The 26,584-nt window shown below is 52.2% G+C and overlaps 2 protein-coding genes across 8 annotated transcripts in view; one reads left to right on the top strand and one right to left on the bottom strand.

The window, feature by feature from the left end:
* The window catches only part of CDHR2 (cadherin related family member 2), a 59,134-nt gene extending 48,517 nt beyond the window's left edge, over positions 1 to 10,617 (top strand). For all 7 annotated transcript variants that reach the window (XM_081499147.1, XM_081499146.1, XM_081499148.1 and 4 more), the window contains 11 exons: positions 1,029 to 1,180; positions 1,330 to 1,438; positions 1,529 to 1,617; positions 2,076 to 2,144; positions 2,246 to 2,323; positions 2,418 to 2,478; positions 2,566 to 2,690; positions 6,755 to 6,868; positions 6,949 to 7,029; positions 7,250 to 7,307; positions 10,343 to 10,617. In XM_081499147.1, coding sequence (XP_081355273.1) covers positions 1,029 to 1,180; positions 1,330 to 1,438; positions 1,529 to 1,617; positions 2,076 to 2,144; positions 2,246 to 2,323; positions 2,418 to 2,478; positions 2,566 to 2,690; positions 6,755 to 6,868; positions 6,949 to 7,029; positions 7,250 to 7,307; positions 10,343 to 10,477 — 1,071 coding nt within the window. In that variant the 3' untranslated portion in view covers positions 10,478 to 10,617. The remainder of the gene's footprint in view (positions 1 to 1,028; positions 1,181 to 1,329; positions 1,439 to 1,528; positions 1,618 to 2,075; positions 2,145 to 2,245; positions 2,324 to 2,417; positions 2,479 to 2,565; positions 2,691 to 6,754; positions 6,869 to 6,948; positions 7,030 to 7,249; positions 7,308 to 10,342) is intronic.
* Positions 10,618 to 10,654: 37 nt separating this feature from the next.
* On the bottom strand, positions 10,655 to 21,842 carry GPRIN1 (G protein regulated inducer of neurite outgrowth 1). The gene is made up of 2 exons (XM_081499150.1): positions 21,679 to 21,842; positions 10,655 to 14,496 (listed from the first exon to the last, which is right to left on the bottom strand). The coding sequence occupies exon 2, from the start codon at positions 14,328 to 14,330 to the stop codon at positions 11,559 to 11,561; it is 2,772 nt and encodes a 923-aa protein (XP_081355276.1). The 5' UTR covers positions 14,331 to 14,496; positions 21,679 to 21,842; the 3' UTR covers positions 10,655 to 11,558.
* Between the last annotated feature and the right edge of the window lie 4,742 nt (positions 21,843 to 26,584).

The following is a 26,584-nucleotide window of genomic DNA, read 5'->3' on the forward strand; positions in this document are numbered from 1 at the left end:
GCAGTAACTCCTTAGGGTTCAGGCATTTTATATGTGGGTGGCCCTCCTTGAGTTATGGAAAGGGCATGGGTGTGGAGATGGAAGGGTCTGGCCCTCCCCACTTACAGCCGAATGTGCCCTGGGGGGACGGGTCTCTCTCAGAACCCCAGCGTCCTCCCATAAGAGGGGAATAGTAATTCTCCCTTTCTGGGGCTTCCCAGGTGGCGCTAGTGGTCAAGAACCCGCCTGCCAATGCAGGAGACATAAAGATGTGGGTTTGATCCCTGGGTTGGGAAGATCCCCTGGAGGAGGGCATGACAACCCACTCCAGTATTCTTGCCTGGAGAATGCCATGGACAGAGGAGCCTGGTGGGCTACAGTCCATGGGATCGCAGAGAGTTGGACACGACTGAAGCCACTTAGCACACACATACTCATGCAATTCTCCCTCTCTAGGTTCTTTCTAGGCTCAAATGGTCAATTTTCCAATCTTCAGCCCTGGCTGAAGACGTTCATTCCAACGTCAGGAGTGTGGCCCTGGCTTTGAACAATTTTCTTTGAATCAACTCCCTTTTGAAACGTCAACACCAGCTTTGGCCAGTGACATCAGTGGCCTCACAGCTCTGTGTGTTGGTTGTATTCTTCTCCAAAAGGCACTAGAGTGAATAAAAATGCCTCATTTAATGGTCCACTGGGGGAATTCATACTCATGTTAGCGAGCGCTGAAAGGAGGGGTCTGGGGGAAGGTGCTTGGTACACAGTAGGTGCTCAGGACAACTGAGTGTCCCTAGGCTTGTGTGTGTGTGGCAGTGAGAGGGGAGACCTTCGCAGGGTGACCTTCCCCCTGGGAGGGACTTGGGCAGTGACCTGTTGAGTTGAAGCAGGGACATGTTCAAACACTGTTTGTTTAAAGCATTTGGTCAGTGGCCAATAGAGGTCACGGCGGGGCCAGGCTCCCAGGCTACCCTAGCTTCAGATTCCTGCTGGGGCTGGAGGGGTGCCTGGCCTGGCCCAGCTGCCAGAGTTTGTTCACTCTTTCTTGCTCCCAGGCCAGAGATGACGACTCAGGGAACAACGGGGTCATCCTGTTCTCCATCCTCCAAGTGGATTTCATCGCTAAGGACGGGGCCGTGACCAATTTCCAGGGCTTCTTCCGGGTCTCCACTTCCTCAGAGGCCAGCGTGTTCACTGGCAACATTGAGTAACTGCGGGCAGCCCCCGGACAGGGGTGGGGGAGCCAAGCGGGGCCTCAGGGCAGTGAGCTCCCCATCCTAGAAGGGGTCCAAGGGGGTTCCAAGAGGACTCCAGCTTGGGTTTCAGAACTGAGTGGTGCCCTCTTACCTTCCGTAGCCTGGTGACAAGCCTTGATTCCACTCTCCAAGGCACCTACCAAGTGACGGTCAAGGCCCAAGACAAGCCTTCTGAGGGTCTTGCCCAGGAAGCCAGAATCACCCTAAACGTGAGTGTCAGGTTCTGACTTGGTTCCCAGTGCCCTCTGCCAGCCCCGGGGTCCCTTGCGTCTCATCTTCCCCATGCCCCCATCCCATAGCTCTTCACCGTGGACCAGAGTTACCGCGTGAGGCTGCAGTTCTCACTGAGCAAGGAGGAGGTGGGCGCCAACACGGAAGAGATTAAGGCGTAGGTCTGGGGAACCAGGGGGGCGGGTGGCCTGTGGGGAAGAATAGGGCTTGGGAGCCTAGTCCCTGACAGAAATCTGAATGGAATATCTCTCAACCCTGTCCGTGACCCACATTTGATCTGGTCCTTGTCTTTGACCCTATACTTGTACCTGTACTTCCATTCTGCATGCCCCCAGAAGCCTATGGTTGGCTGGGCAGAGACAGGCCTAAATAGGGCTGCTACATACAGTTGCAAAGGCACTGCACAAGGGCACTCTGCTTGCTAAACTGTAAACCTGGTCCCAAAGGAAGGGGCTTCCTTGTCTAATTTGTGCAAGAGTGCTACTTGCTTAGCCATTGGAGCTGTCCAGAGGAGGTGACCCTCACACAATCCCTAATTTCACTGGCAGAGCCCTGGCCACAGGCCTGGGCTAAGGCCCCTACCCCAGCCCTCCGTGACATCTGCCCCCTTTGCAGGGCTCTTGCTCAGGCAACCAGGACTACTGTCTACATTGTGAACATTCAGGACATAGACTCCCCGGTTCGGTGAGTGCCCACTCAGTGGATGAGTCGAGGAAGAGAGGATCAGCAGCAGGGGTGTGGCCGGGTGGTCCTGGGCTGTGGGCTTCACCTCTGCCCCATTCCAGGGCCCGAGGACGTTCCTACCTCGATGCCTATTTTGTCTTCTCAAATGGGTCGGCCTTGACCCTTGACCAGCTGAATATGTGAGTGGGGCTGCCCTTGGGGTGGGCAGGAGGGTAAGCAAGAAGTCTGGGGGATGCCAATGTCCCTCGAGCCTGAGCGGGGCTTTGTGACCAGGATGATCCGGAATGACCAGGACTCCCTGACGCAGCTGCTACAGCTGGGGCTGGTGGTACTGGTGAGTGTTGGCGGGACAGACGTAATGGGGGAGCAGGGAGGCAGGAGACTGACCCCACAGCCTCCTCCCATCACACTCCTTATCCAGGGCTCCCAGGAGAGCCAAGAGTCAGAGTCATCGGACACGCTCCGCAACGTGACCATAGGACTAGGAGTGGCTTTGCTGCTGGCCGTTGTGATCTTCAGCACGATCATCGTGTGTACCCAGAAGAGGTGCTGCTCCTATCACCCTCTGTGTCTCCAACTTCTCCTCTCTTACCACCCAAGATATCTAGGGGTAGAAAGACCTGGGGTTTAGGCGTCAGGTACATCTGTATTCAATCCCCAGTGACTCCTTATGACCCCTTGGGTAGGTCATCTCCCCTCCCCAAGCCTCAGTTTCCTCATTTGCAGAATGGGTTTGATGCTAGATTCCCCAAAGCATTTCAGGGACTGATGTGCATCTCATACCAGCAGATATCTGGCATATGTTGTTGTTGTTCAGTCACTCAGTCATGTCTGACTCTCTGCGACCCAATGGACTGTGGCGCCCCAGGCTTCCTTGTCCTTCACTATCTCCCAGAGTTTGTTCAAACTCATGTCCATTGAGTCGGTGATGCCATCCAACCATTTCATCCTCTGTTGCCTCCTTCTCCTGCCTTCAATCTTTCCCAGCATCAGGGTCTTTTCCAATGAGTCAGCTCTTTGCATCAGGTGACCAAAGTATTGGAGCTCCAACATCAGTCCTTCCAATGAGTATTCAGGGTTGATTTTCTTTAGGATTGACTGATTGATCTTTTTGCATTCTAAGACTCTCAAGAGTCTTCCCCAGAATCACAGTTCAAAAGCATCAGTTCTTCGGTGCTCAGCCTTGTTTATGGTCCAACTCTCACATCCATACATGACTACTAGAAAAACCATAGCTTTGACTACATGGACTTTTGTCGGCAAAGTGATGTCTGCTTTTTAATATGCTGTCTAGATTGGTCATAGCTTTCCTTCCAAGGAGCAAGCATCTTTTAAGTTCATGGCTGCAGTCACTGTCCACAGTGATTTTGGAACCCAAGAAAATAAAGTCTGTCACTGTTTCCACTTTTTCCCCATCTATTTGCCATGAAGTGATGGGACTGGATGCCGTGATCTTCATTCTTGGAATATTGAGTTTTAAGCCAGTTTCTTTCACTCTCCTCTTTTTACCTTCATCAAGAGGCTCTTTAGTTCCTCTTTACTTTCTGCCATTAGAGTGGTATCATCTGCATATCTGAAGTTGTTGATATTTCTCCCAGCAATCTTGATTCCAGCTGTGAGTCATCCAGCCTGGCATTTCACGTGATGTACTCTGCTTATAAGTTAAATAAGCAGGGTGACAATATACAGCCTTGATGTATTCCTTTCCCAATTTTGAACCAGTCCATTGTTCTAACTGTTCTAACTGTTGTTTCTTGCCCTGCATATAGGTTTCTCAGGAGGCAGGTAAGGTGGTCTGGTATTCCCATCTCTTTAAGAATTTTCTACAGTTTGTTGTGATCCATAGTCAAAGGCTTTAGCCTAGTCAATGGGGCAGAAGTAGATGTTTTTCTGGAATTTCCTTGCTTTCTCTATGATCCAAAGGATGTTGGCAATTTGGTGTCTGGTTCCTCTGCCTTTTCTAAAACCAGCTTGTACATTTGGAAGTTCTTGGTTCATATGCTTTTGAAGCCTAGTTTGAAGGATTTTGAGCATTACCTTGCTAGCATGTGAAATGAGCACAATTGTACAGTAGTTTGAACTTTCTTTGCCGTTGTCTTGCTTTGGAATTGGAATGAAAACTGACCTTTTCCAGTATTGTGGCCACTTGTGGCTGAGTTTTCCAAATTTGCTGACATATTGAGTGCAGTACCTGAACAGCATCATCTTTTAGGATTTGAAATACCTCAGCTGGAATTCCATTACCTCCACTAGCTTTGTTCATAGTAATGCTTCCTAAGGCCCACTTGACATCACACTCCAGGATGTCTGGCTCTAGGTGAGTGATCTCATCATCGCGCTTATCCAGGTCATTGAGACCATTTGGTAGAGTTCTGTGTATTCTTGCCACCTCTTCTTAAACTCTTCTGTTTCTTTTAGGCCCTTGACATTTCTGTCCTTTATTGTGCCCATCTTTGCATGAAATTTTCCCTTGGTATCTCTAATTTTCTTAAAGAGATCTCTAGTCTTTCCCATTCTACTCTTTTCCTCTATTTCTTTGTGTTGTTCACTTAGGAAGGCTTTCTTATCTCGCCTTGCTTTTCTCTGGAACTCTGCATTCAGATGGGTATATCTTTCCTTTTCTCCTTTGCCTTTAGCTTCTCTTCTTTTCTCAGCTATTTGTTAGGCCTCCTCAGTCAACAACTTTGCCTCCTTGCATTTCTTTTTCTTAGGGATGGTTTTGGTCACTGCCTCCTGTACAGTGTCACAAACCTCCATCCATAGTTCTTCAGGCACTCTGTCTACCAGCTGTAATCCCTTGAATCTACTCATCACCTCCATTGTATCATCATAAGTGATTTGATTTAGGTCATACCCGAATGGTCTAGTGGTTTTCCCTACTGTCTTCAATTTAATCCTGAATTTTGCAAAAAGGAGCCTATGATCTGAGCCACAGCTCCAGGTCTTCTTTTTGCTGACTGTAGAGAGCTTCTCCATCTTTGGCTGCAAAGAACATAATCAATCTGATTTTGGTATTGACCATCTGGTGCTGTCCATGTGTAGAGTCATCTCTTGGATGACTCTTGGGTTGTTGGAAAAGGGTGTTTGCTATGACCAGTGTGTTCTCTTGGCAAAACTCTGTTGGCCTTTGCTCTGCGTCATTTTGTATTCCAAGGCCGAACTTGCTTGTTTCTCCAGGTATCTCTTGACTTCATACCTTTGCATTCCAGTCCCCTATGATGAAAGGGACACCTTTTTTTGTTAGTTCTAGAAGGTCTTGTAGGTCTTTATAGAACTGTTCAACTTCAGCTTCTGTGGCATTAGTGGTTGTGGTATAGACTTGGATTATTGTGATGTTGAATAGTTTGCTTTGGAAACAAACTGAGATCATTCTGTTGTTTTTTTTTTTTAGATTTCATGCAAGTACTGCATTTTGAACTCTTTTGTTGACTGAGGGCTATTACATTTCTTCTAAGGGATTCTTGCCCTTAAATATGCCCATTCCTATCCATTTTAGTTCACTGATTCCTAAAATGTCCATGTTCACTCTTACCATCTCCTGCTTGACCACATCCATGGTCATGGACCTAACATTCCAGGTTCCTGTGCAATATTGTTCCTTACAGCATCAGAGTTTACTTTCACCACCAGACACACCCACAGCCAAGTGCCAGTTGTGCTTCGGCCCAGCCTCTTCATTCTTTCTGGAGCTATTTCTCCACTCTTCCCTGGTAGCTTTCTGGACAACTACCAATCTGGTGGGGCTCATCTTCCGGTGTTATTCATATCTTTTTGTCTTTTCATACTGTTTATGGGGTTCTCAAGGCAAGAATACTGGAGTGGTTTGCCATTCCCTTCTCCAGTGAGCCACGTTTTATCAGAACTTTCCACCATGACCCGTCCATCTTGGGTGGCTCTGCACAGCATGGCTCATAGTTTCACTGAGTTACACAAGGCTGTGATCCATGTGATCATTTTGGTTAGACTTCAGTGATTACGGTTTTCATTCTGGAGGCTGTGGGACTGTAGTTCTTGCTTCTTCTGTCTGCCCTCTGATGGAAGAAGGTAGGAGGCTTGTGCAAACTTTCTGATGGGAGGGACTGGCTGTGGGAAAAATTGGGTCTCTTGTGTTGGGCAGGGCCATGCTCAGTAAATCCTTAATCCAGTTTTCTGCTGATGGGTGGGGTGCTCCCTTCCTGTTAGTTGTTTGGCCTGGGGCGGCCCAGTCCTAGAGTCTCCAGGCTCTAAGGCAGGGCTAAAAGCAAACTGCAAAAGGACTTATGCCAACATACCCCTCCTAGGATTGTTACTGCCAGTGCCTGAGGGTGACAGTGGGTTGGCAGTGGCCTGACTCGGGGACAGTAAATTAAATGCTATGCATTTAATAAATGCTGCTTCTTTCCTCCTTTCTAATACATATGAGGGCAGTAGCCATATGTGGATGTGATTCTAGGCTTTGCCACTGATGAGGTGTGTGGTCTTCAGCAATGATTTCCCTTCTGTGGTTCTTACCCTCTGTAAGATGGAGCTAACACTCCACCAGCCAGTGAAATCACACTCTCAGGGCCTGTACTGGGCACACAGTAGGTGAACAGGGAAAGTAGTGACCTCCCCTTCCGGGTTCCCCATAGCTACCAGCGGAAGCTTCGGGCTATGAAAGCTGCCAAGGAGGCCCGGAAGACAGCGGCGGGGGTGATGCCCCTAGGCTCTGCCATCCCTGGGACTAACGTGTACAACACTGAGAAGTAAGCAGGGATCAAAGGGTGGGTAAGAGGCCCCAGGAGGTGGTTAAGCCCATGGTTACTGGACCGGGCCTTCTCTCCAGGGCCAATCCCATGCTGAACCTCCCTACCAAGGACCTGGGCTTTGAGTCCCAATCTTCCGCCAGCGACTTGGACCACATCAGGTGAGCAGTGCCCCTGACAGCCAGGCTGGTTGGTGGTAATAGTCATGGTGTTGGTAAGGGTGATAGTGACAGTGACGGTGGTGGTGATGGTGTGGTGACGGTGATGGTGGTGCTAATGGTGCTGATGGATATGGTGGTAATAGTGGTAGTGGAAGTTGTTGGTCAGAGACAGGTTGGACTGGGCCTGCCAACCATCTGAGCTCCATTATCTCCCCTACAGCATCAACTCCCTGGATGACAATTCTGTGGATCTGGAAAACAGCAGGCAGGAAATCAAGGCAAGATGGGGGATGAGTTGGTACCTGGGGCTTCTGACTTAGGGCTCTTCTCTGAAGAGGTGGGGTACAGGACAGAGCTCGAGGGGCCTGCTGCTGATGTGGGTGTGTCTCTGCACTCAGCCCTGGGAAATCCCACGGCTTTGGAATGGGACCCAAGCCTTATTTCTCTACTCATTCACTGTGACCCTGGGTGGGTGACTTCTTCCCTCTGGTTCTCAGTTTTCTCATCTATAAATGGGGATCAGAACACCAACTACTCGAAACTGTTGTGAAGATGAAATAAGAGTGGGTATAAAAACCATCTGGCACAAAGCAAGTGTTCAGAAATCTGGTTCCTTCCCTTTATATCCTTTATATAAAAGCTGGTGGGGTGGGAAGAGGAGATCCGGAGATGAACATAATCCAACTGAAGAGCAAAGGTAGACTCGAGTGAACAACAGCGCTGTTGTTTGTTCAGTACGCTAGTTGGTTCGGTTAGATCAAGCATTTGCATAGCCTGGGCTGCTGACATGGGGAGCTCTTTAGATGTGAGTATATCAGGCCACAGCCCAGAGATTCTGATCAGTTGGGGTGGGCCTGGGAAGGAAGGTGCTGCTAAAGCTCCTGGGATTCTAATGTGCAGGTGAATGAGAATCACGCAACTGGGAAAGTAGATTAGAGGGCTGGGTGGGGGGTGGGGCGCCAGAACCAGGAGCAACTATCCTCTCCTTCCCACTTTGAAATCCACCCTCTCCTTCCTACTTTGAAATCCACCACTGGAGTAGAAGCTCTAAGGCCCACTGACATTTGATAGTCTATGGTTGTGTGTGTGTGTGTGTGTGTGTGTGTGTGTGTGTAGGGATGGGTATCCACCCGCCATTCACCTTATCCACCCTACTTTGGGTCCTACCTTCAGCCTAGCTCTGCCCTCCTGGGGATCCATAGCCACCCTTCATGCTTCAGGACTTTTACTTTTAAAAAAATATTTATTAATTTGTTATTGGCTGTGCTGGGGCTTCCCTGATAGCTCAGTTGGTAAAGAATCCGGGCTGTGCTGGGTCTTTATTGCTGTGTGAGGACTTTCTCTAGTTGTGGTGCATGGGCTTCTCATTGTTGTAGCTTCTCTTGTAGAGCACAGGCTCTAGGGCAAGCAGGCTTCAGTAGTTGCAGCACACAGACTCCACAGTTGCAGTTTGTGGTTCCAGAGCACTGGCTCAGTAGTTGTGGTGCAGAGGCTTAGTTGCCTTGAGACATATGGGATTTTCCTGGAGCAGAGATCAAACCTGATTTCCCTGCATCGGCAGGCAGATTCTTAATCACTGGACCACCAGGGGAGCCTCATGCTTCACAACTTATTTTCCCTTGAGGATCCCTTACTTGAAAAGATTTGGCCAACCAAAGCCTCTCACAGGTGTTAAAATATCAGAATGCTGCCCAAGGACCTGGCTGTAACTTGAAGGCCTCCACATGGGCTCCCAAGGATGAAGGTGATGGATGGGGGTTCAGGCTGCCAGGCAGTGCTGGAGGCCTCTGGATGGATGGCTCATCTCTGGGTTCAAGATGGTCTGGAGCAAAAACTCCAACTTAGGTGGAGGGAAACAGTCTTGTGGGCTGCAGCCGGTGACTGGGCAGGTGGCCCCTAATGGAGGCTAAAGTTGACCCTACTGGAGGAGAGTGGAGTGGGGAGGGGAGTGGAGTCAGAGACCCCAGCAGTGGGGCTGGACCTGTGGGTTGGGGAGGGCCAGGGAACTCCCAGGGTGTCTGGACAGGGAGGAGGGCCAGAGTGCTGAGCTGAGTGTCTTCAAGCTGGGAAAGAGCCAATCCTGCGAAGGCAGGGGGATTGGGTTCAGTTTCCGAGATCCTGCAGCGGAAGGTGGGCCTTGAGGTCTCCAAGTGCGGAATGCAGGTGGGGCCTTCTTCCACAGACCCCTTGGTGCCAACTCACCTAAGCCTTCCATAAATGTTTGTGTGGAAGGCCTGAAAGACCTGAGGGCTCAACTAGTCTGAGTTTTTCAAGCAACTGAGGCCAGGAAGGGGTGCTGAACTGCCCAAGATTAGAAAGCTTTGGAGGTCAGGGCAGCCCAGAACCCAGGTGTCCTGTCTCCCAGGCCAGGCCATGTTTCCTGGGCTGCACTGTGCCAGCTGTTCCCAATGAGGGGTCTGTGTGGTGGGCTCTGGGGAGCATGGCAGACTGTTTAGTTCCTCCTGGGACCCCCTCAGATGTTCCACTGTTTACCAGGGACCAGAGCAACCCCAGTCTGGAAAAAGCCCTTAGTGAGCCCTAGGGAGGGCGGAGGTGGTGGTGGTAGTTGCGGCTTTGCTCCCATGGGTGTCTTCATGGTGGAGTAACTGAGCCTGGCTAGACCACGGGAGGGATTCTTGTGAAGGTGTGAGTGTGACATGTCACATGGTGAGGGGGGAGAGGGAGGGCAGGAGATGAGTGAGTGTATGCTGTGATGGCCGGCAGGCAGGACCTGGGTGTGATGTATCCCTCTGGGACGGCAGAAGGACATGCCAAATTCAACCAGGGGCAGCGTGGAGCCATGGACAGGCTTTAGAGTCAGCAAGACCAGAGGTCCAAACCTTGCTCTGCCCCTTCTGGGCCAGAGAGCCTTCTAAGCCTCGGTTTGTTCATCTGTAAACTGGAGGACATGATCCCTCCCTCAGGGGGTCTTGTGAGTACCTCAGGTCGTGGATGGCTGTGCCCAGCACCCACCATGCATGCCATGAGGTACGGGTGGCAAAGATTGTGGCTGGACTGGCTCTCTGGCACAGGACACAGGGCCTGACATTATTCAGGACCTGGCAGAAGACCAAAATGCCGCCACGTCCATGGGCGAGACAAAGGCTGGAGTAGACCCCTGAGGCCCGCCCCATCACCTGAACCCATCTGCACCACCAGTAGTCACGGTCGCCTCTGGGACAGAGTCAGGAAACTGAGACCCCAGCCAAGGAGCCATCTGGTCGTGAGCTTGAAGGCCCATCCATTCTCCTAAGGACTGGGGAGATCACTCCATCCTGGCCCTGGCCTGACCCCTCCCTCCTTCTTTCCACAGAAGGAGCACCTGCATGGTCCCATGCGGCCAGATCCAGAGCCCTCGAACAGTGAGCTGTCCGGGAGGAAGGCGGGCTCAGAGCAGAAGGAGGAGCTGGCCTTCACCAACCCTGGCCTGGACACCACAGACCTGTGATGGGGGCACAGCCATCGGACCCTGGCCACAGAGCTCTACACGGGCCCCCACTCTTCTGGTCCACCTCCAAAGAGGCCTTGTTACCCCCAAATTACATCTACCCTTCCCTGATCATAATAAGATAAGCTGCTCCACCCCCATCTGCTTGTAGCCAATCACAGCTGACAAGGGTTGGGGGAGTATTTTATTACCAATGTATTGCGACAATTTGTAGCCAAAAACTGTGGCTGGAGGGCTGGGGGACAGGGGTACTGAGTGGTCACAAGGGACTTGTGGGGCTCACGGCACTGGGGGATGAGGGACCGGAGAGGGTGGTCTTTTAGGGACTACGGTGGTTGTAGAGTGAGCTCTCTGTTGTGTCCCCAGCACCCAAGGCCAGCTGTCACCAGGCTGTGGGCCTCTGACCATGACCCTCTGGCGCTTCTGTGACTCTTGCAGCTGCGCCCACAGGGCACTCCTGCAGCTGCCTTTGGCCTGTCTGGGAATTGTGGAGCGGTGTCCAGTGAGGGTGGGGATAGGGCAAGGTGAGGGGGAGACAGGAACTGGGGACAACTACCAGCATGCAAGAGATGCCCAGGCCATGGGGCCAGCCCGCCGCGTGGACACGCACTCGCATACACCCCGGGCTTGCACATCGGGGGTCTCACATGCCAATCCTCACATACTTGGGGATTTTGTACACATTTTCTCCCCTTCTGGGGACCTGGCTGCCTCTGGAGACCACAGCGCACCTGTCTGGGCATCTCAGGAGCCTGCCCTACCTCTCAAGGATAGGTCTCCAGAGGGACTCTGAGCAGGTCCCCAGAGGTCGCCCGGTGTGGCCGGGAGAGGGTGGCGCTGAGGGCTATGAGGGGAAGGTGGGGTGTCGGGGCTGGGTTCGTGGGCTCTTGACCACGAGGGAGCTGGGTAGAGGGCATTCATTTAGGAGGGGAAGGGGGTTGGAAAGACAGGATGAGAAGACCCTAGATGCTGCCCGCCCCTTGGAGGCCTGTCGCGCGTCGAGGGGATCCCTTCTAGGGGCCTGGGATCAAGAAGGGAGCCTGAGAAGGTTGGAAACCCGGGCGTACAAAAGGGGAGCCGATCACTCGGCCGTGGGCCCGGCCCGCGAGCAGCATCGTGGGCGCCGCACACTCTGCAGCAGTGCGCGGAAGAGGCCCGGTGGGCGCTTGGCGGCTTCCTCAGGGGGCGCGGTGCGGACAGAGCCCGCGCGGCCGGGGCCCGGGCGCGCAGCGGGAGGTGGCGGCGCGGGCGCCCCCTGGCGACCGTGCTCCTCGATCTGTCGCTCCAGATGCTTCTGGATGGCCATGCCCAGCACCTCCACCTCCATGGCGGCGCCGTACACCTCCCACGTCATGCCCTTTTCGTCCCAACTCACGTCGCGCACCGGCTCAACGGCCTCCGGGGGCGCCGCGGCGGCCGCCAGCGCGGAGCCCGGCCGCACCCGCACTTCGGGGAAGGCGGGCGGCGCGGCGGCCTGCGGCGTCATGGGCCCGGTGGCCACGGAGCGCGTCTCGGCGGCGCCCAGCGACACCTGCAGGCCCGCGTCTCGGCGAGAGGGCGGCCCGGGCGCGGGGCTGGGCGCGCGCGGCGCCCCCTGGAAGCTGAAGGCTGGGCCGCCCGCGCCGTCCTGCGGAGACATGGGGCTCACGGCTACCGACACGCAGGCCTGGGAGCCCGCCTGCGTGCCCGCGTCCTCGCGTGGCGGCGGTGCGCTCGCCTCCCACGACGGCGCCTTGGTGAAGTTGTCGCGAGTCCGCGGCCCGGGCGGCGGCGGCGCGACCGCCTCCAGGCCGGGGCTTCTCTCGGCCCTAGCAGCCGCCAGGTCCTTCCGGACGAGGCTGGAGGCCTCGGAGCTGGGCAGTGACGCTGGCTCCACGCGGCCCCCGCCGTCTGCGGGAGAAGGAGCGGAGTCACAGGGTTTGCCATCTGCCTGCCTGGAGGAGGCCTTCTCCAGAGTCAGGCTGTCCCCCTTCCCCGAGGATGGGGGCTCCCCCTTTCTCGGAGGCACAGAGTCAGTCTTGTCCAGGGCTACAGGCGCCACCTTCCCAGAGGCAATAGAGCCTGTTGATTCTGAGGATCCAGGATCCGGCTTCTCCGGGGCCAGTGGCTTCTCGTTCGGCAAACATTTAGCCTCTGCTTTCCCTAATGAGGCGGTGCCCTCCTGCCCAGAGGGTGTGGTTTCCGCTTTGCCCTCGGACTTGGATTCTGCTTTCCCGGAGGCCCTGGGATCCACCTTCGTGGAGTTCATAAGATTGCCCTTCTCGAGGGGCAGAGCATCCACCTTTCCCTCTGGGACAGCTTCTGCCTTTCCCGCGGATGCCCGGACTGTTTTTCCTAGGCTCGTGGGGGCCACCTTTCCTGCAGACTCGGAGTCCATGTCTCCGGGGAGAACAACTTCTGGCCTTCCCTTGCTCACAGGGTCCACTTTCCCTGAGGTGAGGGGATCAGCCTTCCCCAAGGCTGGGGGACCCACCTTTCCAGGGGCCAGGGAACCTGACTTTTCCGAGGACAATGGGTCTGCTTTCCCCCTAGTCACTGCCTCAGCTTTTTCAGAGGAAGGAGGACCCAGGGGACCAGAGGATGCAGAGTCTATCTTTCCTGATGATTCAGGATTCACTTTTCCAGGAGGTGATGTTTCTGTATTTCCCACAGAAATGGGATCCCCCTTTCTGGAGGACACTGGGTCCTCCTTTCTTGAGGATGCGGTTTCTGTCTTTCTCACTGACATCAGTTCTGCCTGCACTGGAGACAAGGGCTCTGGCTTTCCTGAGGACACAGGGTCCACTTTTGCCAAAGAAACCGAACCCGCTTCGCCTGAAGACAGGGGGTCCATATTTTTCAAAGACATGGGCTCCACCTGCCCAGTAGACATGGTTTTTGTCATTCCCACAGACGTGGAGCCTTGCTTTCCTGAGGAGGCAGGGTCCATCTTTCCTAGGAACTGAGGGTCCTCTTTTGTGGAGGACATAATTTCTGCGTTTACAATAGATGCAGGCTCTGTCATCCCCAAGTGAGTAGGATCCGCCCTTCCTGATGGCCCCAGAGCCACTGTTGCAGGCATGATTTTGCTTGGTGACCCTGGAGTCAGCGTTTCCAAGGACACAGGATCTGCGTTTGCTGAGAGGTCGGGATCTCTCTTTCCCAAGGCTACATGATCTGTCTTTTCTGCAAATGCAGACCCCACCTCTTCTGAGGACACGCGAAGGTCTTTTCCTGAATACCTGGGCTCCTCCTTTCTTGGGAATACAGGATCCACTTTGCCCAAGGATCCAAGCTCCTCCTTCCTTAGGGACACTGTATCCATCTCGCTGGAGCACTGAAGATCTACCTTTCCCAAGGATCCAGGATCCTCTTTTCCTGGAGTCATGGGATCCTTCCTTCCAGAAGCCACAGAATCCCCTTTCCCTACGATTGCAGGCTCTGCCTTTCCTGTAAACATAGGATCTGCCTTCCTCAAGGACCCAGCATCTTCCTTTCCTATGAAAATGGAATCTACCTGTTTTGAAGACTTCGAATCCATATTCTCTAAGAACATCAGATTTCTGTTCTCTGAGGGTGAAGGATCAGTTTTCACTGAGGACACAGGCTCTGGCCTCCCAGAGAAGGTGGTTTCTGGTGTTCCTGAGATCAAGGCTCCTTGTGTCCCTAATGTCTCCTTGGTGGCTGCCTCTTGGGAAGGGATGTGGGTCATGGAGGTGTAGGCCAAACTCCTGCCAGAGTCCTCAGAACAGGACGCCCCTTCTGCAGCCCCACTGGGGCTGCTGTTTCTAGAGTCCATGCTTGGGCTTTGGGCAGAGGTGTGCCTTGGGTGTGTAGGGACGGCCTTTTGCTGGGAGGGGCAGCAGTCCCTCATGGCCTGGCTCCCAGCCCCCAGGCTCCCATCCTGTGGGCAGCAGAAGGCTGTGGGCTGGGGTCCTGGGGGGCTGGAGTCCTTCTGAAGCAGCTGGAGCCAGGCTGGGTCTTCAACACTGCCCAGTTGCCCTCATGACCATGCTTGGGCCCCAGTCTTCTGTCTGGTTCTGAAACACAGAAAGAGCAGACTCAGACTCAGAGGAGACCCAGTGGGAGAAGCCTCTAACCAGGCCTCTTCCCTCTCACTGTTTCTAACAGCCAGGCCTTCTTACCACATTCTCTACCTTTGTCTGATTCCCTCCTGTCCATAGGGTCTGGGCTAATAAATGAACCCAACCATACCATTTCCCTGCTTCACTGCTCCCATTGGCCCTCTGGATAAAGGCCAGGCTTCCTAAAAGGGCATTCAAGGCCCTTCACAACTTGGCCACAATCTAACTTTTCACCCCTCCCTTTTCAGCCCACCCCATGCAACATGCTACCTAGAAGTTATGCTGTTCTCCTTTAGGCCATGGGTCACAAATTCTGATGCCATAGGGGCCAGGTAGGTAATCTAACTGAGGGAAGCAGACTGGGTCCTAAACAGTAGGGAGTGGTCGGGACTAAGGCAAACTGGAGAGCACATGCCCTGTCTAAAGGGGGGACCATACTCCATTAGGCAAGTACTGTCTTGGAGAAATACATCCTGGTAGTATCAGTCAGAAGTGGGAAATACAGAAGTTTAATGTAAAATATCCCAATTAATTCAAGATTTAAAAAATCTGGTATGTGGGCCAAAGTATGTCTGTGGATCACCAGTTTATGTCTGTGTAGGCCCTGGGGAGATGGGAATGGTTTACGGTTGAGGAAAGGGCATAGTCTGAAATGTGTGTTTTCAAAGATTGCTTAGGGATGATGTGGAGGCTGGAGAGGAGGGGTTGGCCAATCACTTATTCAGCCTCTCATGCATCCTGCTCTTCATTCATTTACCCAGCCCTTTCTCTGTGATGGTCTAGATGAGAGATGGTACAGCCAAGGAGGTGGGGATGAAGAGTTGGCAGCTTTGAGAGGTCCGAGGGAAACTGACAGGAACCAACTGGATATAAGAGGTGATCGTGGGGGTGGTCTGCAGGATTCTGGCTAGGATGGGGTGGGGGGGATGCTGAGCAAGACATCTGGGGAAAGGGAGAGTTGCATTTTGGACAAACTGAGTGTGTGGTACCTGGGGTACACCCAGAGAGAGGATCTGGCAGGCGGCCGGATCAGCATGAACTCCATTTTTTCTACACTCAGCAGCCAAGGCAAGCAGAGCTCTGATTCCCCCAGACCTCTTCCTCCCGACATCTCCAAAGCCACACTGTAGTGCTCAGGCCAAGATCCCTCAGCTTCTTCTCAAACCCTCCAGCCCAACGTCCAAGCAAAACATAATGGATCTACCTTAAAAAGAAATCCAGAGTTTGGCAACTATCCTGAGCCAAACCCACACCATCTCTGACCGGAATTATCCTTGCTTTATCCTTCACCCTATTTGTTTATTCTCAACACAGCAGCCAGAGGGATCTTAGTAAAATTCAAGGCAGACTTCCTTTGCCTGGAACCATGTAGTGTCTCCCCATTCATGCAATGTGAAAGTGTTAGTCACTCAGCTGTGTTCAACTCTTTGCGACCCCATGGACTGTAGTCTGCTAGGCTCTTCTGTCCATGGAATTCTCCATGCAAGAATACTGGAGTGGGTAGCCATCCCCTTCTCCAGGGGATCTTCCCCACCCAGGGATCAAATCTGGGTCTCCCGAATCACAGGCAGGTTCTTTACCATCTGAGCCACCAGGGAAAACTCCTCACCATATCCCATAAGTTCCTGCATTTTCTGGCCCTGTCACAGCTCTTGGTCTTGTCTCCTACTGCTCTCCCCTGATTAACCTGCTTCAGCGACCCGTCTGCCCTGTTGAACCCTGAACCCACTACCTTGGGGCCTTTGCACTGGCTGTCTCCTCTCTGCCTGAAATGCTTTCGCTCCCAACATCTGCATCTCCCTGAAGCTTTCCCTGACACATCCAGTATCAGGTAGCCTCCTTCCCAACACTGGCTGATGCTCTCCTTCCCCCTTGCTTTGCTCCATTTTTCTTTCTGGTACCTGTCTTCATCCTCAAATTGCATATTCTTGTTTATTGCTCATGATGTGTCTCTCCCATGAGAATGTCAGCTCCAGGAGTGTAGGGACTTTGCCATGTTAACTGATGTAGTCTCAGGGTTGAGAACAATGACTGGCACATAGTAAGCAAGTGGCTTCCAATACATGTTTGTTAAATAAATGACTGAATGTCCTTTCTGTGACGTTGGTCCCACCATGCCATTCTTGGCTCAAAACCCTCCTTGCTCTTTTAGGGGAAATAAATTGGTTGCAATCTTTTTGGAAGGACATTTATCAATATCAGACTAATGGTGCATGAGAACCATGGCTGGTAATGAGAAGAAAACCAGGAAGTGGGTTTGTAAAATGTGGGACAAACATATGGGAAACCCTCCACTCCCCACAGCTGTTAAAATGGGTGGAGTGATGAGGAAAGATACTCAAGGTAAGTTAAGGAAAAAAACCAGGGAACAGCATGACTAGTGGGTTCCTGTGAGTGTAGGCAAGGAAAAGGATAGGTACACATCTGTAGGTTTATTTATAAAGAGAAAATTTCTGGAAGGAAACCCATGAAACTTTTAGCAGTGATTGCCTTGGGAAGCAAGACCAGAGATATCTGGAGGTGGAAGAAACCGTTTTATTAATGCTGTTTTGCAATGCTTGAATTTTGATTATGTGTGCACATATTATTTTTAAAAAACAGGAAAAAAGAAACTTTTAATGACTTCTTGTTATCTTTAGGGTCAAGTCCAACTCTTCAATGTGCTTCTAAGCCCCTGTGTATTTACTCACTTGGTGGGCTTTATCTTTCATTATGCACTCCATCCCCCAAAGCATGTGTACACACACACACACACACACACACACACACACACACACACGCTCAAAACTGCTTTGGTTTCAACCAGGGGTTTACATTCTCTCCCATCTTGGCCTCTACAACTTTCCCACTTGGCTCTTATTAAGCCTTCAGTTCTCAGTTTAAAGGCCGCCTCCTCCAATGACCCTTCTTTGCCTACCACCTTCCTCGGGGTTCCCGTGGCCTCTTGTTCTACTCCTAACCAGACTCTTGTCATTCTACCTATAGCTCTTTACACCTCTGGATCCCCACCTAGCCCTCAGGTGCCTGGATGGGGATTCAGCTTCTATTGTTCACCACTGGTTCCCCCAACCTTTGGGCTTATGGGACTTGGGGGTGAGGATTTCACCAAAATGGGGGGATGGGAGGAAAAGCAGTCTTGCAGAGGATGGTGGGGGACTCGGTTTTGGAAAGTTTCACTGAGGTGTCTGCGGGCCTTATAGGGGAGATATCCAGGAGGCTTCTGGGAGATAGGTTTGAAACACAGGAGAGGTCTGCTGGAATTCTTTGGATCTGGTTTTCATCAGCATAAAAACAGCATGTGTATGGGAAGCTTGGGGCTTCCCAGGTGGCTCAGTGGTAAAGAATGTGCCTGCCATTGCAGGAGAAGTGGTTCGATCCCTGGGTTGGATCCCAGGGAAGACCCCCTGGAAAAGGAAATGGCAGCCCACTCCAGAATTCTTGCCTGGGAAATCCTCTTGTCAGAGGAGCCTGGTGGGCTATAGTCTGTGGGGTCCCAGAAGAGTTGAAAATGACTTAGCGACTAAACAACGACAACAAAATAGGGAGCGTGGGCTGGAACTGGAGGGAGTTGCCAAGGGCTATAGGAGGTGTGCTCTGAGTCCTCACCAACCTTCTTTTCACCCCTGGTAGCCCAGCCGTGGGGTCCTCTCACACCAGCCCCTCCAACAGGCTCCCTCCCCCAGGTGAGCCATGGGCCTGAAGTCAGGACAGCTCCCGAACTTACCAGCTTCCCGATTTTTTACCAGCTCTATGACCTTAGGCAAGTGCCTTCTCCTCACTGGGGACCCTAACAAACCTACCCCCTGCTCCCCCAGGGCTGCAGGGAGAATTAAAGATGATGGGTGTGCACGTCCCTGCTACTTTAGGGCTGGGCTGTGTACATGCAAGGACTGTTTTTATCTACTCGGTCTGTTAGAGCCCAGCTGTGCTCCCAGGAGGAGGCAGGGGAGGGAGGGCCAGCAACACAGGCACAAACTGGCAAAACCTCGCCCTTGGACATGCCTGATTAACTTGGAGTGCTTAAAATTTTTTTTTAAGTTACTGATCAACATTCAAAAATTAGAAGAGTTCGTGTGAAAATCAGATTTCTAGCTCCTCTTGGAACAGTAAGATTTGGCAGTCTGAGTGTGCTTCCTTCATAGCAGCAGTAAGCAGTAGCTGCCTCCTTAGATGGATCCAATCAGCCACCATCTCTACCCCTCCCAGTGGTGTCCTGGACACTGAGGTTGACTGCCTGCTGCCATTGATCACTGATTTACATCATCATTTTTCTTATAGCAGCCCCTCATGGGTGTTATCCACCTGGTCTGTAGCCACCTGAGTTCTGACTCTTGACCTAGATGCCAAGAAGGTGGGAAGTGACCTTTGCACACGTGAAGTTCTTACAAAGTCTATTATGTACAAATCCTGTACACCTTCTGGGCAGATGCTCTGGTCTTATTTTCCAGAGAAGAAAACTGAGGTTCTAAGAGGCAGGCATGGCCAAGCTGGCGACATGCCCCTTCCGAAAGTTCCACAAGAGGCTACCTTCTTAGTTCTCAGCCCACAGTTCTCTGATGTGGGATAAGGTTCAAGTTGGGACGTAGTTAGAAAGATGTGGAGTCAAGCCCCAGCCTAGTCATTGACTTGTTATATGACTTTGGGTGAGTTTTTCCACACTCTGAACCTCAGTTTCACAATCTTTCAAATGGAGGAGATGCATGCATGCTAAGTCGCTTCAGTTGTGTCCAATTCTTTGCAATCCTATGGACTGTAGACTGCCAGGCTCCTCTGTCAGTGGAATTCTCCAGGCAAGAACGCTGGAGTGGGTTGCCGTGCCCTTTTCCAGGGGATCTTCCTGACCCAAGAATTGAACCCACGTCTCTTACGTCTCCTGCATTAGCAAGTGTGTTCTTTACCACTATCATCACCTGGGAAGCCACAAATGGGGAGAGGATGTAGTTATATCTAGTAGAACTGGCTGAGCCCTAGGTTTACGATCTGCCAAAGTACCATTCCTAGAGGCTCTGCTGCTTGCAGTTCTGCTAGGCTTTATCCAGCTCCTAAGAAAGCCTTGGTATTCTCCAGTCACTTCTCCAAAAGGCAACCCATGCCTGGGGTCTCACATTCTCGCCTCCCATCTCTCACTGGACCCAGCTCCATCACTCTCCCACTGTGTGCTCAGCCCCGGGCCCAGCATTCTCAGGCTTGTTTTTGCATCTGGACTCCACAACAGTCTCATGGGGGGGGGCATTATCATCCCATTTCACAGATGAGGATGATGAGGTCAGAGGCAGAGAAGACTTGACCAAGGGCACACAGCTGGGAGGGGGTGGGGCTCTGATTCAAAGCCTGTTTTGTCTGAATCCAAACCCTGGTTCTTCCTACTCATATCAGCCAAGATCTTGGACACTGATGCATGGCTCTTAAAACCCCTTTATGCTCTTCAGGGTCATGCCAAGGGTCCTCCCAGTCCCCTGGATCTAACAGGCAACAGCACAAGGAGGTGTCTAGGAGAGGAAGCAAGAGTGTCTCCTGTGTGAGAACCCACTTATGGGCACACCCTTTGGGCAGATGATCCTGCACACTTCTGCCTCCCGATGGAGGTAAAAGGTTGAAATGACCCCCAGTTGTGTGGGCTGGCTCACCCGGCGTGCAGCAGAGCACGTAGATGGCTTGTCGACATCTGCGCCAGCTTAGGCCAGCCTGGGGAGCCAGAGTCTGGCTCCTGCATTTTGCTCAAGAACTCGGTGTTCACATGTGCAGTCTGTATGTGCAGAATGCCCTATGTGTTTGTGTCTCCTGGTGGCCATTTGGACCCTGTGGGTATGCACATGCATGGCCACCTGGCCTCAGAGCCTCACTCATGGGAGAGCTGGCCGGTGTGTGCACAAGCGTTGTTGGGCCCTACTCCCAGGCAGAGAAGCCCCTGTGAATGCTCACTCAGGCCCAGAGACCTGGCCAGCCTGTTACTTCCCCTTTAGGATTTCTTCCAGAATTGGAGCCAGGACTGCTGGGCACCTGCAATCACCTCTTCCCATGGTGATAAGATTGACAAAGGCTTGTGGTACTTCAGCAGGTGTGTGTGTGTGTGTGTGTGTGTGTGTGTGTGTGTGTGACAGTCTAGGTGTGCTGTACCTCATCCTCTCATCCCCTTGTCTTCTACAACCCTCAGAGCAGTAAAGCATCCTACCTGGGGCTGGATGGGAGAAGGAGTCTAGCAGAGGATGATATCCAGTCTTCCTTTCAGAAACAGCCTTCAGGGCAGCTGTCCATCCACTCACAGGAGGGCGAGAGTGGACATGCAGGAGTCGAGGGGTGGAGAGCAAGCTAAAAGTGTGTGATGGAGTGTGTGACACACCTACTCCAGGGTCTAGGGGTACATGAGGGGCACCATGATGTGCAGGTGCGAACAGGCTCAAGCAGGCCAGAGCGGGGTGGCTACGAGTGCGTTGTGATGGGGACTATCACTGAGTTGAGTGTGTGCTACGATAGGCGATGGCTGATGTGAGTGCGTAGCAATGCCTGGGTGTGTACGCACAGATGTACTGGGTGGGTGCACAGGTGGCCATGTGTATGAGTCTGATGGAATGATCAAGGACCATAGTGTGTGTAGACCTGTGACCTCGAGTGGTGAGCGTGTGACAGTATATGTGGTGGACCCCCAGAATATGTGCCACACCAAGAGTGCGACAGCGAGTGTGCTTGATGGTGCCAATAGAGCCACTCGATCGCCGAGCTCGCTCCATGGGGAAAATGAATCAACGCGGGCGGACCCCCTCCCCGCGGTGGCGGGAAGCGCCCCCTCCCGCACCACCGTGCCAAACAAAGCGGCAGTCAGAGGCGAGGCCAGGAGCCGGGCCGGGGTCTTACACACAGGGCGGGCCGGTCCGCAGGGCCCCTCGGGTGCTCGGCCAGGACTGCGGACCCGCCCCCGCCCCGCCCCAGAGAGGAACCTGGAAATGGACACCCGTCGCCCCAGTAGCGCGCGTGCCTTCACCCAGGCGCACGCCAGACACACGCCGCGCGCTGTGCCCAAACCCCGCCACCCAGGCGTTTCGAGGACCCTGGACAGCGGCTCTGGGGCTGCCGCGAGCTGCAGACAGGGGTCGACACCGCCCGTTTGGAGCGAGCAGCAGATGCAGGAGCGGCGCTTACCGGGCTCTGTCGCCGTTCCGTCTCCTCGGCGCGCTGCGCTCTGGCTCCCGCCACCGCCACCGCCGCTGCCCGAGCTGCCTCGGCTGCCTCCGGCCGGGCTGGCGGGCGCACCCGCGGACTCGGCGCAGCCGTCCCCCGCGCCAGCTCCGCGCTCCCACCCCGCGCCCCGCCCCGGGCATGCGCGCTAGCCGACTGGCGGCCTCAGAACCCGGGAGGGGGCGGTGCCGGCAAGGAAGCAGGGACCCAAAGGAGGGAGGGGCGCCCCTCGCCCGCAGCCCCTCACTGCGACCGCTAGGCTCCTGGGTTCCCCGCCCTCCTCGACCCGATTAGCGTTTCACAGACTGGAGACCGAGGGGCGGAGAGGCTGCCTATTTGCTGCGCGCCTGTTGAGGGCGGGGCACGCTGTCACTCAGATCTCACTCAATCCAGCCCCGCGAACGCCCTCTGCTTGTTTCACCGAGGAGAAAACTGGGGCCCACGGGAGGCCACTTGTCCAAGGATACTCGGCCTCTGAATAGGGACCCAGGTCTGCGCCATGTCCGAGCTCCCCCTGCGCGGAATTTCCCGCCTCCGCCTTGGCCGCACTTCCGGCCTTCTCCCACACCCCCACCTCGCCCCGCCCTCGTCCCCTTTGTCTCGCCGCCACCCACGCTCCCGGGAGTGGAGGGACCTGCGTGGTTGCCGGAGGAGGGAGAGAGCCTTCGATTTCCCCGCTACCGTCCTCCGTAGCCGTGGTGCCCGCCCACCTACTCTGTGCAAGCCGGGTTCTCCTCCACCCTCCAGCAAATCATTTCACCTTTCAGAGTCTCAATGTCTCCATCTATAAGATGGGACTAACATGAATCACCTTACAGTGAGTAGTCTTGGAAGGATGAAGGAGCCTGAAGTAGGTATTCAGAGGCTTTTAGCTGAATTTGAATTGCCAAGGACAGGAGGACTTGCTGCCCACCCCGCCTCCACGTTTCTCAACAGAAAAATAGTTCCCTCCCCTTTGATTTCCCAGAGGGGGAAAAATAAGTCTGTAATTGCCAAAAGGTGATAAAACCCTCTCATTTGTACTGTAAAATCACCTACTAAAAGTGGTAGCAACTAACGTTAATATGCTTATTTAGGGCAGTGTTTTTATGGTAAAGCCCGTAAGTTAAAGTAACCAGTAACGTTACCTTGTTTTCAGGTTTCATCTAGTTTCCATCTCCAATCACTTATAAGCAAGTTTATGTGAATGTATTATATCCCGTTTATCAGATAAGAAAACAGATACTGGTGATAGGTCACTCGTTTGTTAGTAATGAAGCTAACTCCTGAAACTTCAGGCTTCACCTTTACTTTCTATTCCTCTGACTTACCTGGTGAGCCACAAGTCACTGTGATAGTTAAAAGAAAAAAAATTTAAAAAAAAAATCTAGATGGTACACACACACACAAAACAAAAACCTATCGGACTGACGTCTTCAGCCAGCATCCCAGGGAAGCAGAAAATGCGGAGTGTCCAACCAACTTTCAGCACCACGGACAGCACCAAGGAAACGGCGTCTTTAGCCCTGAAAATTGCTCATTTCATTTACCACAAAGGCATTTCGCTTCACAGTTTACAAACTCTATTCTACACTCATCGTTTCATTTTATTTTCCCTGCAGCCCTTCAAGGTGTACATCGTTGGCTCCATGATACACATGAAGACACCAAGCTTTGGGTAGGTTCACAAGACATGAGCTGTAGTAGGAACATGGCTGTGATATAAAAAGCACTCCCACCCCCACCCTCGGGGGGGGGCAGGGCGAGTGTGGATGAGAGCAGGATCAGGGCATGAGTGAGGAGGCCATAGCAGGTGAGAGGTAATGATGCCTGAACCATTGGAATGGAGAGTAGGGGCCAGATTTGATAACTATTTAGGGGTAAAGTCAACAGGTCTTGGTCATGTGGTGAATGCGAGTGTGAGAGGATTCTACTGCCTCTCTGAGGGCTTGCCTTGGAAAGCCAAATGGATGGAGAATCCGATGAACCCTGGGGAAAGAAGGGCCTTGTGAAACAGCTACACTGAGACATCTGAGTCCAAAACTGAGCTCTGAAGTAGCCAAGGCTGGAGACAGGGCAGGGAGCTGATGATGGAAGTCATGAGAGGTGTGTTGGGACACAAGGGGAGAGTATAGGTCAAATAGGGTGAGACAGGGTACCCTAGGCCCACCCCAAGGAACACCAATATTAAGGGGAAAGGAGGCTTCAAAGAATGAGAGAGAGTAGTATGAAAAAATCCAGAAGAAACCCAGGAGAGTGTGATGTCTCAGAAGCCAAGGGGAGAGAACATTCTAGAGGGAGGTCAGGGTCAATTGCATCAGGAAGACAAGGTACAGCCTGAGAGATACGCTTGGGACTTGAAAAAGAAAAAAAGACAATGGAAATTTGATGAAAGCACAGTCAGTGGAGTGGTGGGGGTGGAAGCCAGACTTGGGAGGTGGGGCAGGAACTGATGAATTAATGGAACCAAGGAAGTAGAGAGGAGAAGTAGATGACTCTCGAAAGTTTGGATTTAGAGCAAGAAAGGAGATTCGATAGTCTCTCCAGGGCATTGGAGGTATTTAAGTCCTGATGGCGGGGGGGCAGTAAAGAGGGAAAGGGAGATGCCAAGAAAGGAGATCATAATGGCTGGGTACAGCTGCTCAGTGTGGAAGGATAGGACAGGATCTAGCACCCTGGGACGGCTCACAGACCCTGAAATGAAGCTTGAGGAAATGTGGTTTATTTGGGAAGTGCAGGGACACCAGCAAGCGAGTGGGAAGGTGACCCAGGCAGAGAAGGCATCCAATGAGAGGTGGTTATCAAGCCAGATACCACGGTGGGTGACCGAGGCTTAATCCTGCAGGAAGTCTTAAGAAATGGGGTAAATGCACATCTAGAATTCCCCTGGTCAAGAGCAAGGGAGCTTGTGTATTTATATCTCAGTATCTGGCAGACATTGGGGAAGAGCTGGCCCATGGGCTGTGTGTTAATTCCCAGGCACTTCTAGCCCACAGTGCAGGTAGACAAAGTGGTTTCCACAGCCTGATACAGTTCTTTGACAAAGATGCAGAAAAACATCTACTTCTGTTTTGTTGATTATGCTAGAGCCTTTGACTGTGTGGATCACAATAAACTGTGGCAAATTCTTAAAGAGATGAGAATTTAAAAATTTAAAAATTCTTAAAGAGATGGTGGTCTGGTGATCACCTTACCTGCCTCCTGAGAAACCTGTATGCAGGTCAAGAAGCAACTGTTAGAACCAGACATGGAACAATGGACTGGTTCCAAGTTGGGAAAGGAGTACGTCAAGGCTGTATATTGTCACCCTGCTTATTTAACTTCTATGCAGAGTACATCGTGTGAACTGCTGGGCTGGATGAATCACAAGCTGGAATCAAGATTTCTGGGAGAAATATCAATAATCTCAGATAGACAAAGCCATTCTAATGGCAGAAAGTGAAGAGGAACTAAAGTGCCTCTTGAGGAAGGTGAAAGAGGAGAGTGAAAAACCTGGCTTAAAACTCAACATTCAAAAAACTAAGATCATGGTATACAGTCCCATCACTTTATGACAAATAGATGGGGAAACAGTGGAAACAGTGGCAGATTTTATTTTCTTGTGTTCCAAAATCATGGTGGACAGTGACTGCAGCCACAAAATTAAAAGACGCTTGCTTCTTGGAAGGAAAGCTATGACAAACCTAGATAATGTATTAAAAAACAGAGACATAACTTTGCCGACAAAGATCCATATAGACAAAGCTATGATTTTTCCAGTAGTCATGTATGGATGTGAGAGTTGGACCATAAAGAAGGCTGAATGCCAAAGAATTGATGCTTTCTAATTGTGGTGCTGGGGAAGACTCTTGAGAGTCCCTTAGACTGCAAGGAGATCAAACCAGTCAATCCTAAAGGAAATCAACCCTGAATATTCATTGGAAGGACTGATGCAGAAGCTGAAGCTCCAATACTTTGGCCACCTGATGCAAAGAACCAACACACTGGAAAAGATCCTGATGCTGGGAAAGCATCAGAAGGCAAAAGAAGGGGACAACAGAGGATGAGATGGTTAGATAGCATCAGCAATTCAGTGCACATAAATTTGAGCAAACTCTAGGAGATAGTGAAGATCAGGGAAGCCTAGCCAGCTGAATTCCATGGGGTTGCAAAGAGTCAGACACAATTTAGTGACTGAAAAATAACCTGGCTGTTGGGAGTCTGACTGGTGGGCACAGAGATAGTAAAATCACCAGAGGAGATGTGGACAGAGCTCCAGCTGTGTCTGCTACATGGGCCCAGTCAGGGCCTCTGTCCATCTGTGCCCTTTGCCACTCTCCAACAACTCTTGTTCCATGAGGACTTGTTGATAAATACATGTTTAAAAATGAAAATTTCCAGACAACAGAACAAAACACTTGCCAAGGTAGAGTGGAAGGTCAAAAAGGACATGGAAGTAAGCAGTGTAGACTCAGATCCTGACTTTGCCAGTTACTAGCTGTGTGGCCTTGACTGAGATCTCTCTAGGCCTCAGCTTCATCATTTGTAATTCTTACTTCTCAGAGCTCTGAGGAGGGTGAAGGGAGGAAAATATCCTCAAGCACCGAACATGGTGTAACACTCCTGGTGGATGCCAGGGTGTGGCAAGCCCAGCACTCTGTACCTTATCTGACCACAGCACCTCTGTTTTCCTTGGGGAGCCACCTCCTCACCCCAGTCCATGTGGTGGAGTGGGATGGGCCCCACTGCCATCTTTAGGGGTGGGCAGTGAGCCTGTCCTGGCCAATCAGTGTGTAGTGATTAGTTTCATGGATGGAGGCAGAGCGCAGGATCATAGCCAGGGCAACCAGTCCCCCACTTCCCTGGAGCTTTAGGGGTTGCTAAATTGGTGGTGTGTGTCTGCCTGGAGCTA

Source organism: Giraffa tippelskirchi, chromosome 6 (assembly GCF_054371585.1).
Source record: "Giraffa tippelskirchi isolate mGirTip1 chromosome 6, T2T-mGirTip1v1.2.pri, whole genome shotgun sequence".
In the NCBI taxonomy this organism is placed as follows: domain Eukaryota; kingdom Metazoa; phylum Chordata; class Mammalia; order Artiodactyla; family Giraffidae; genus Giraffa; species Giraffa tippelskirchi.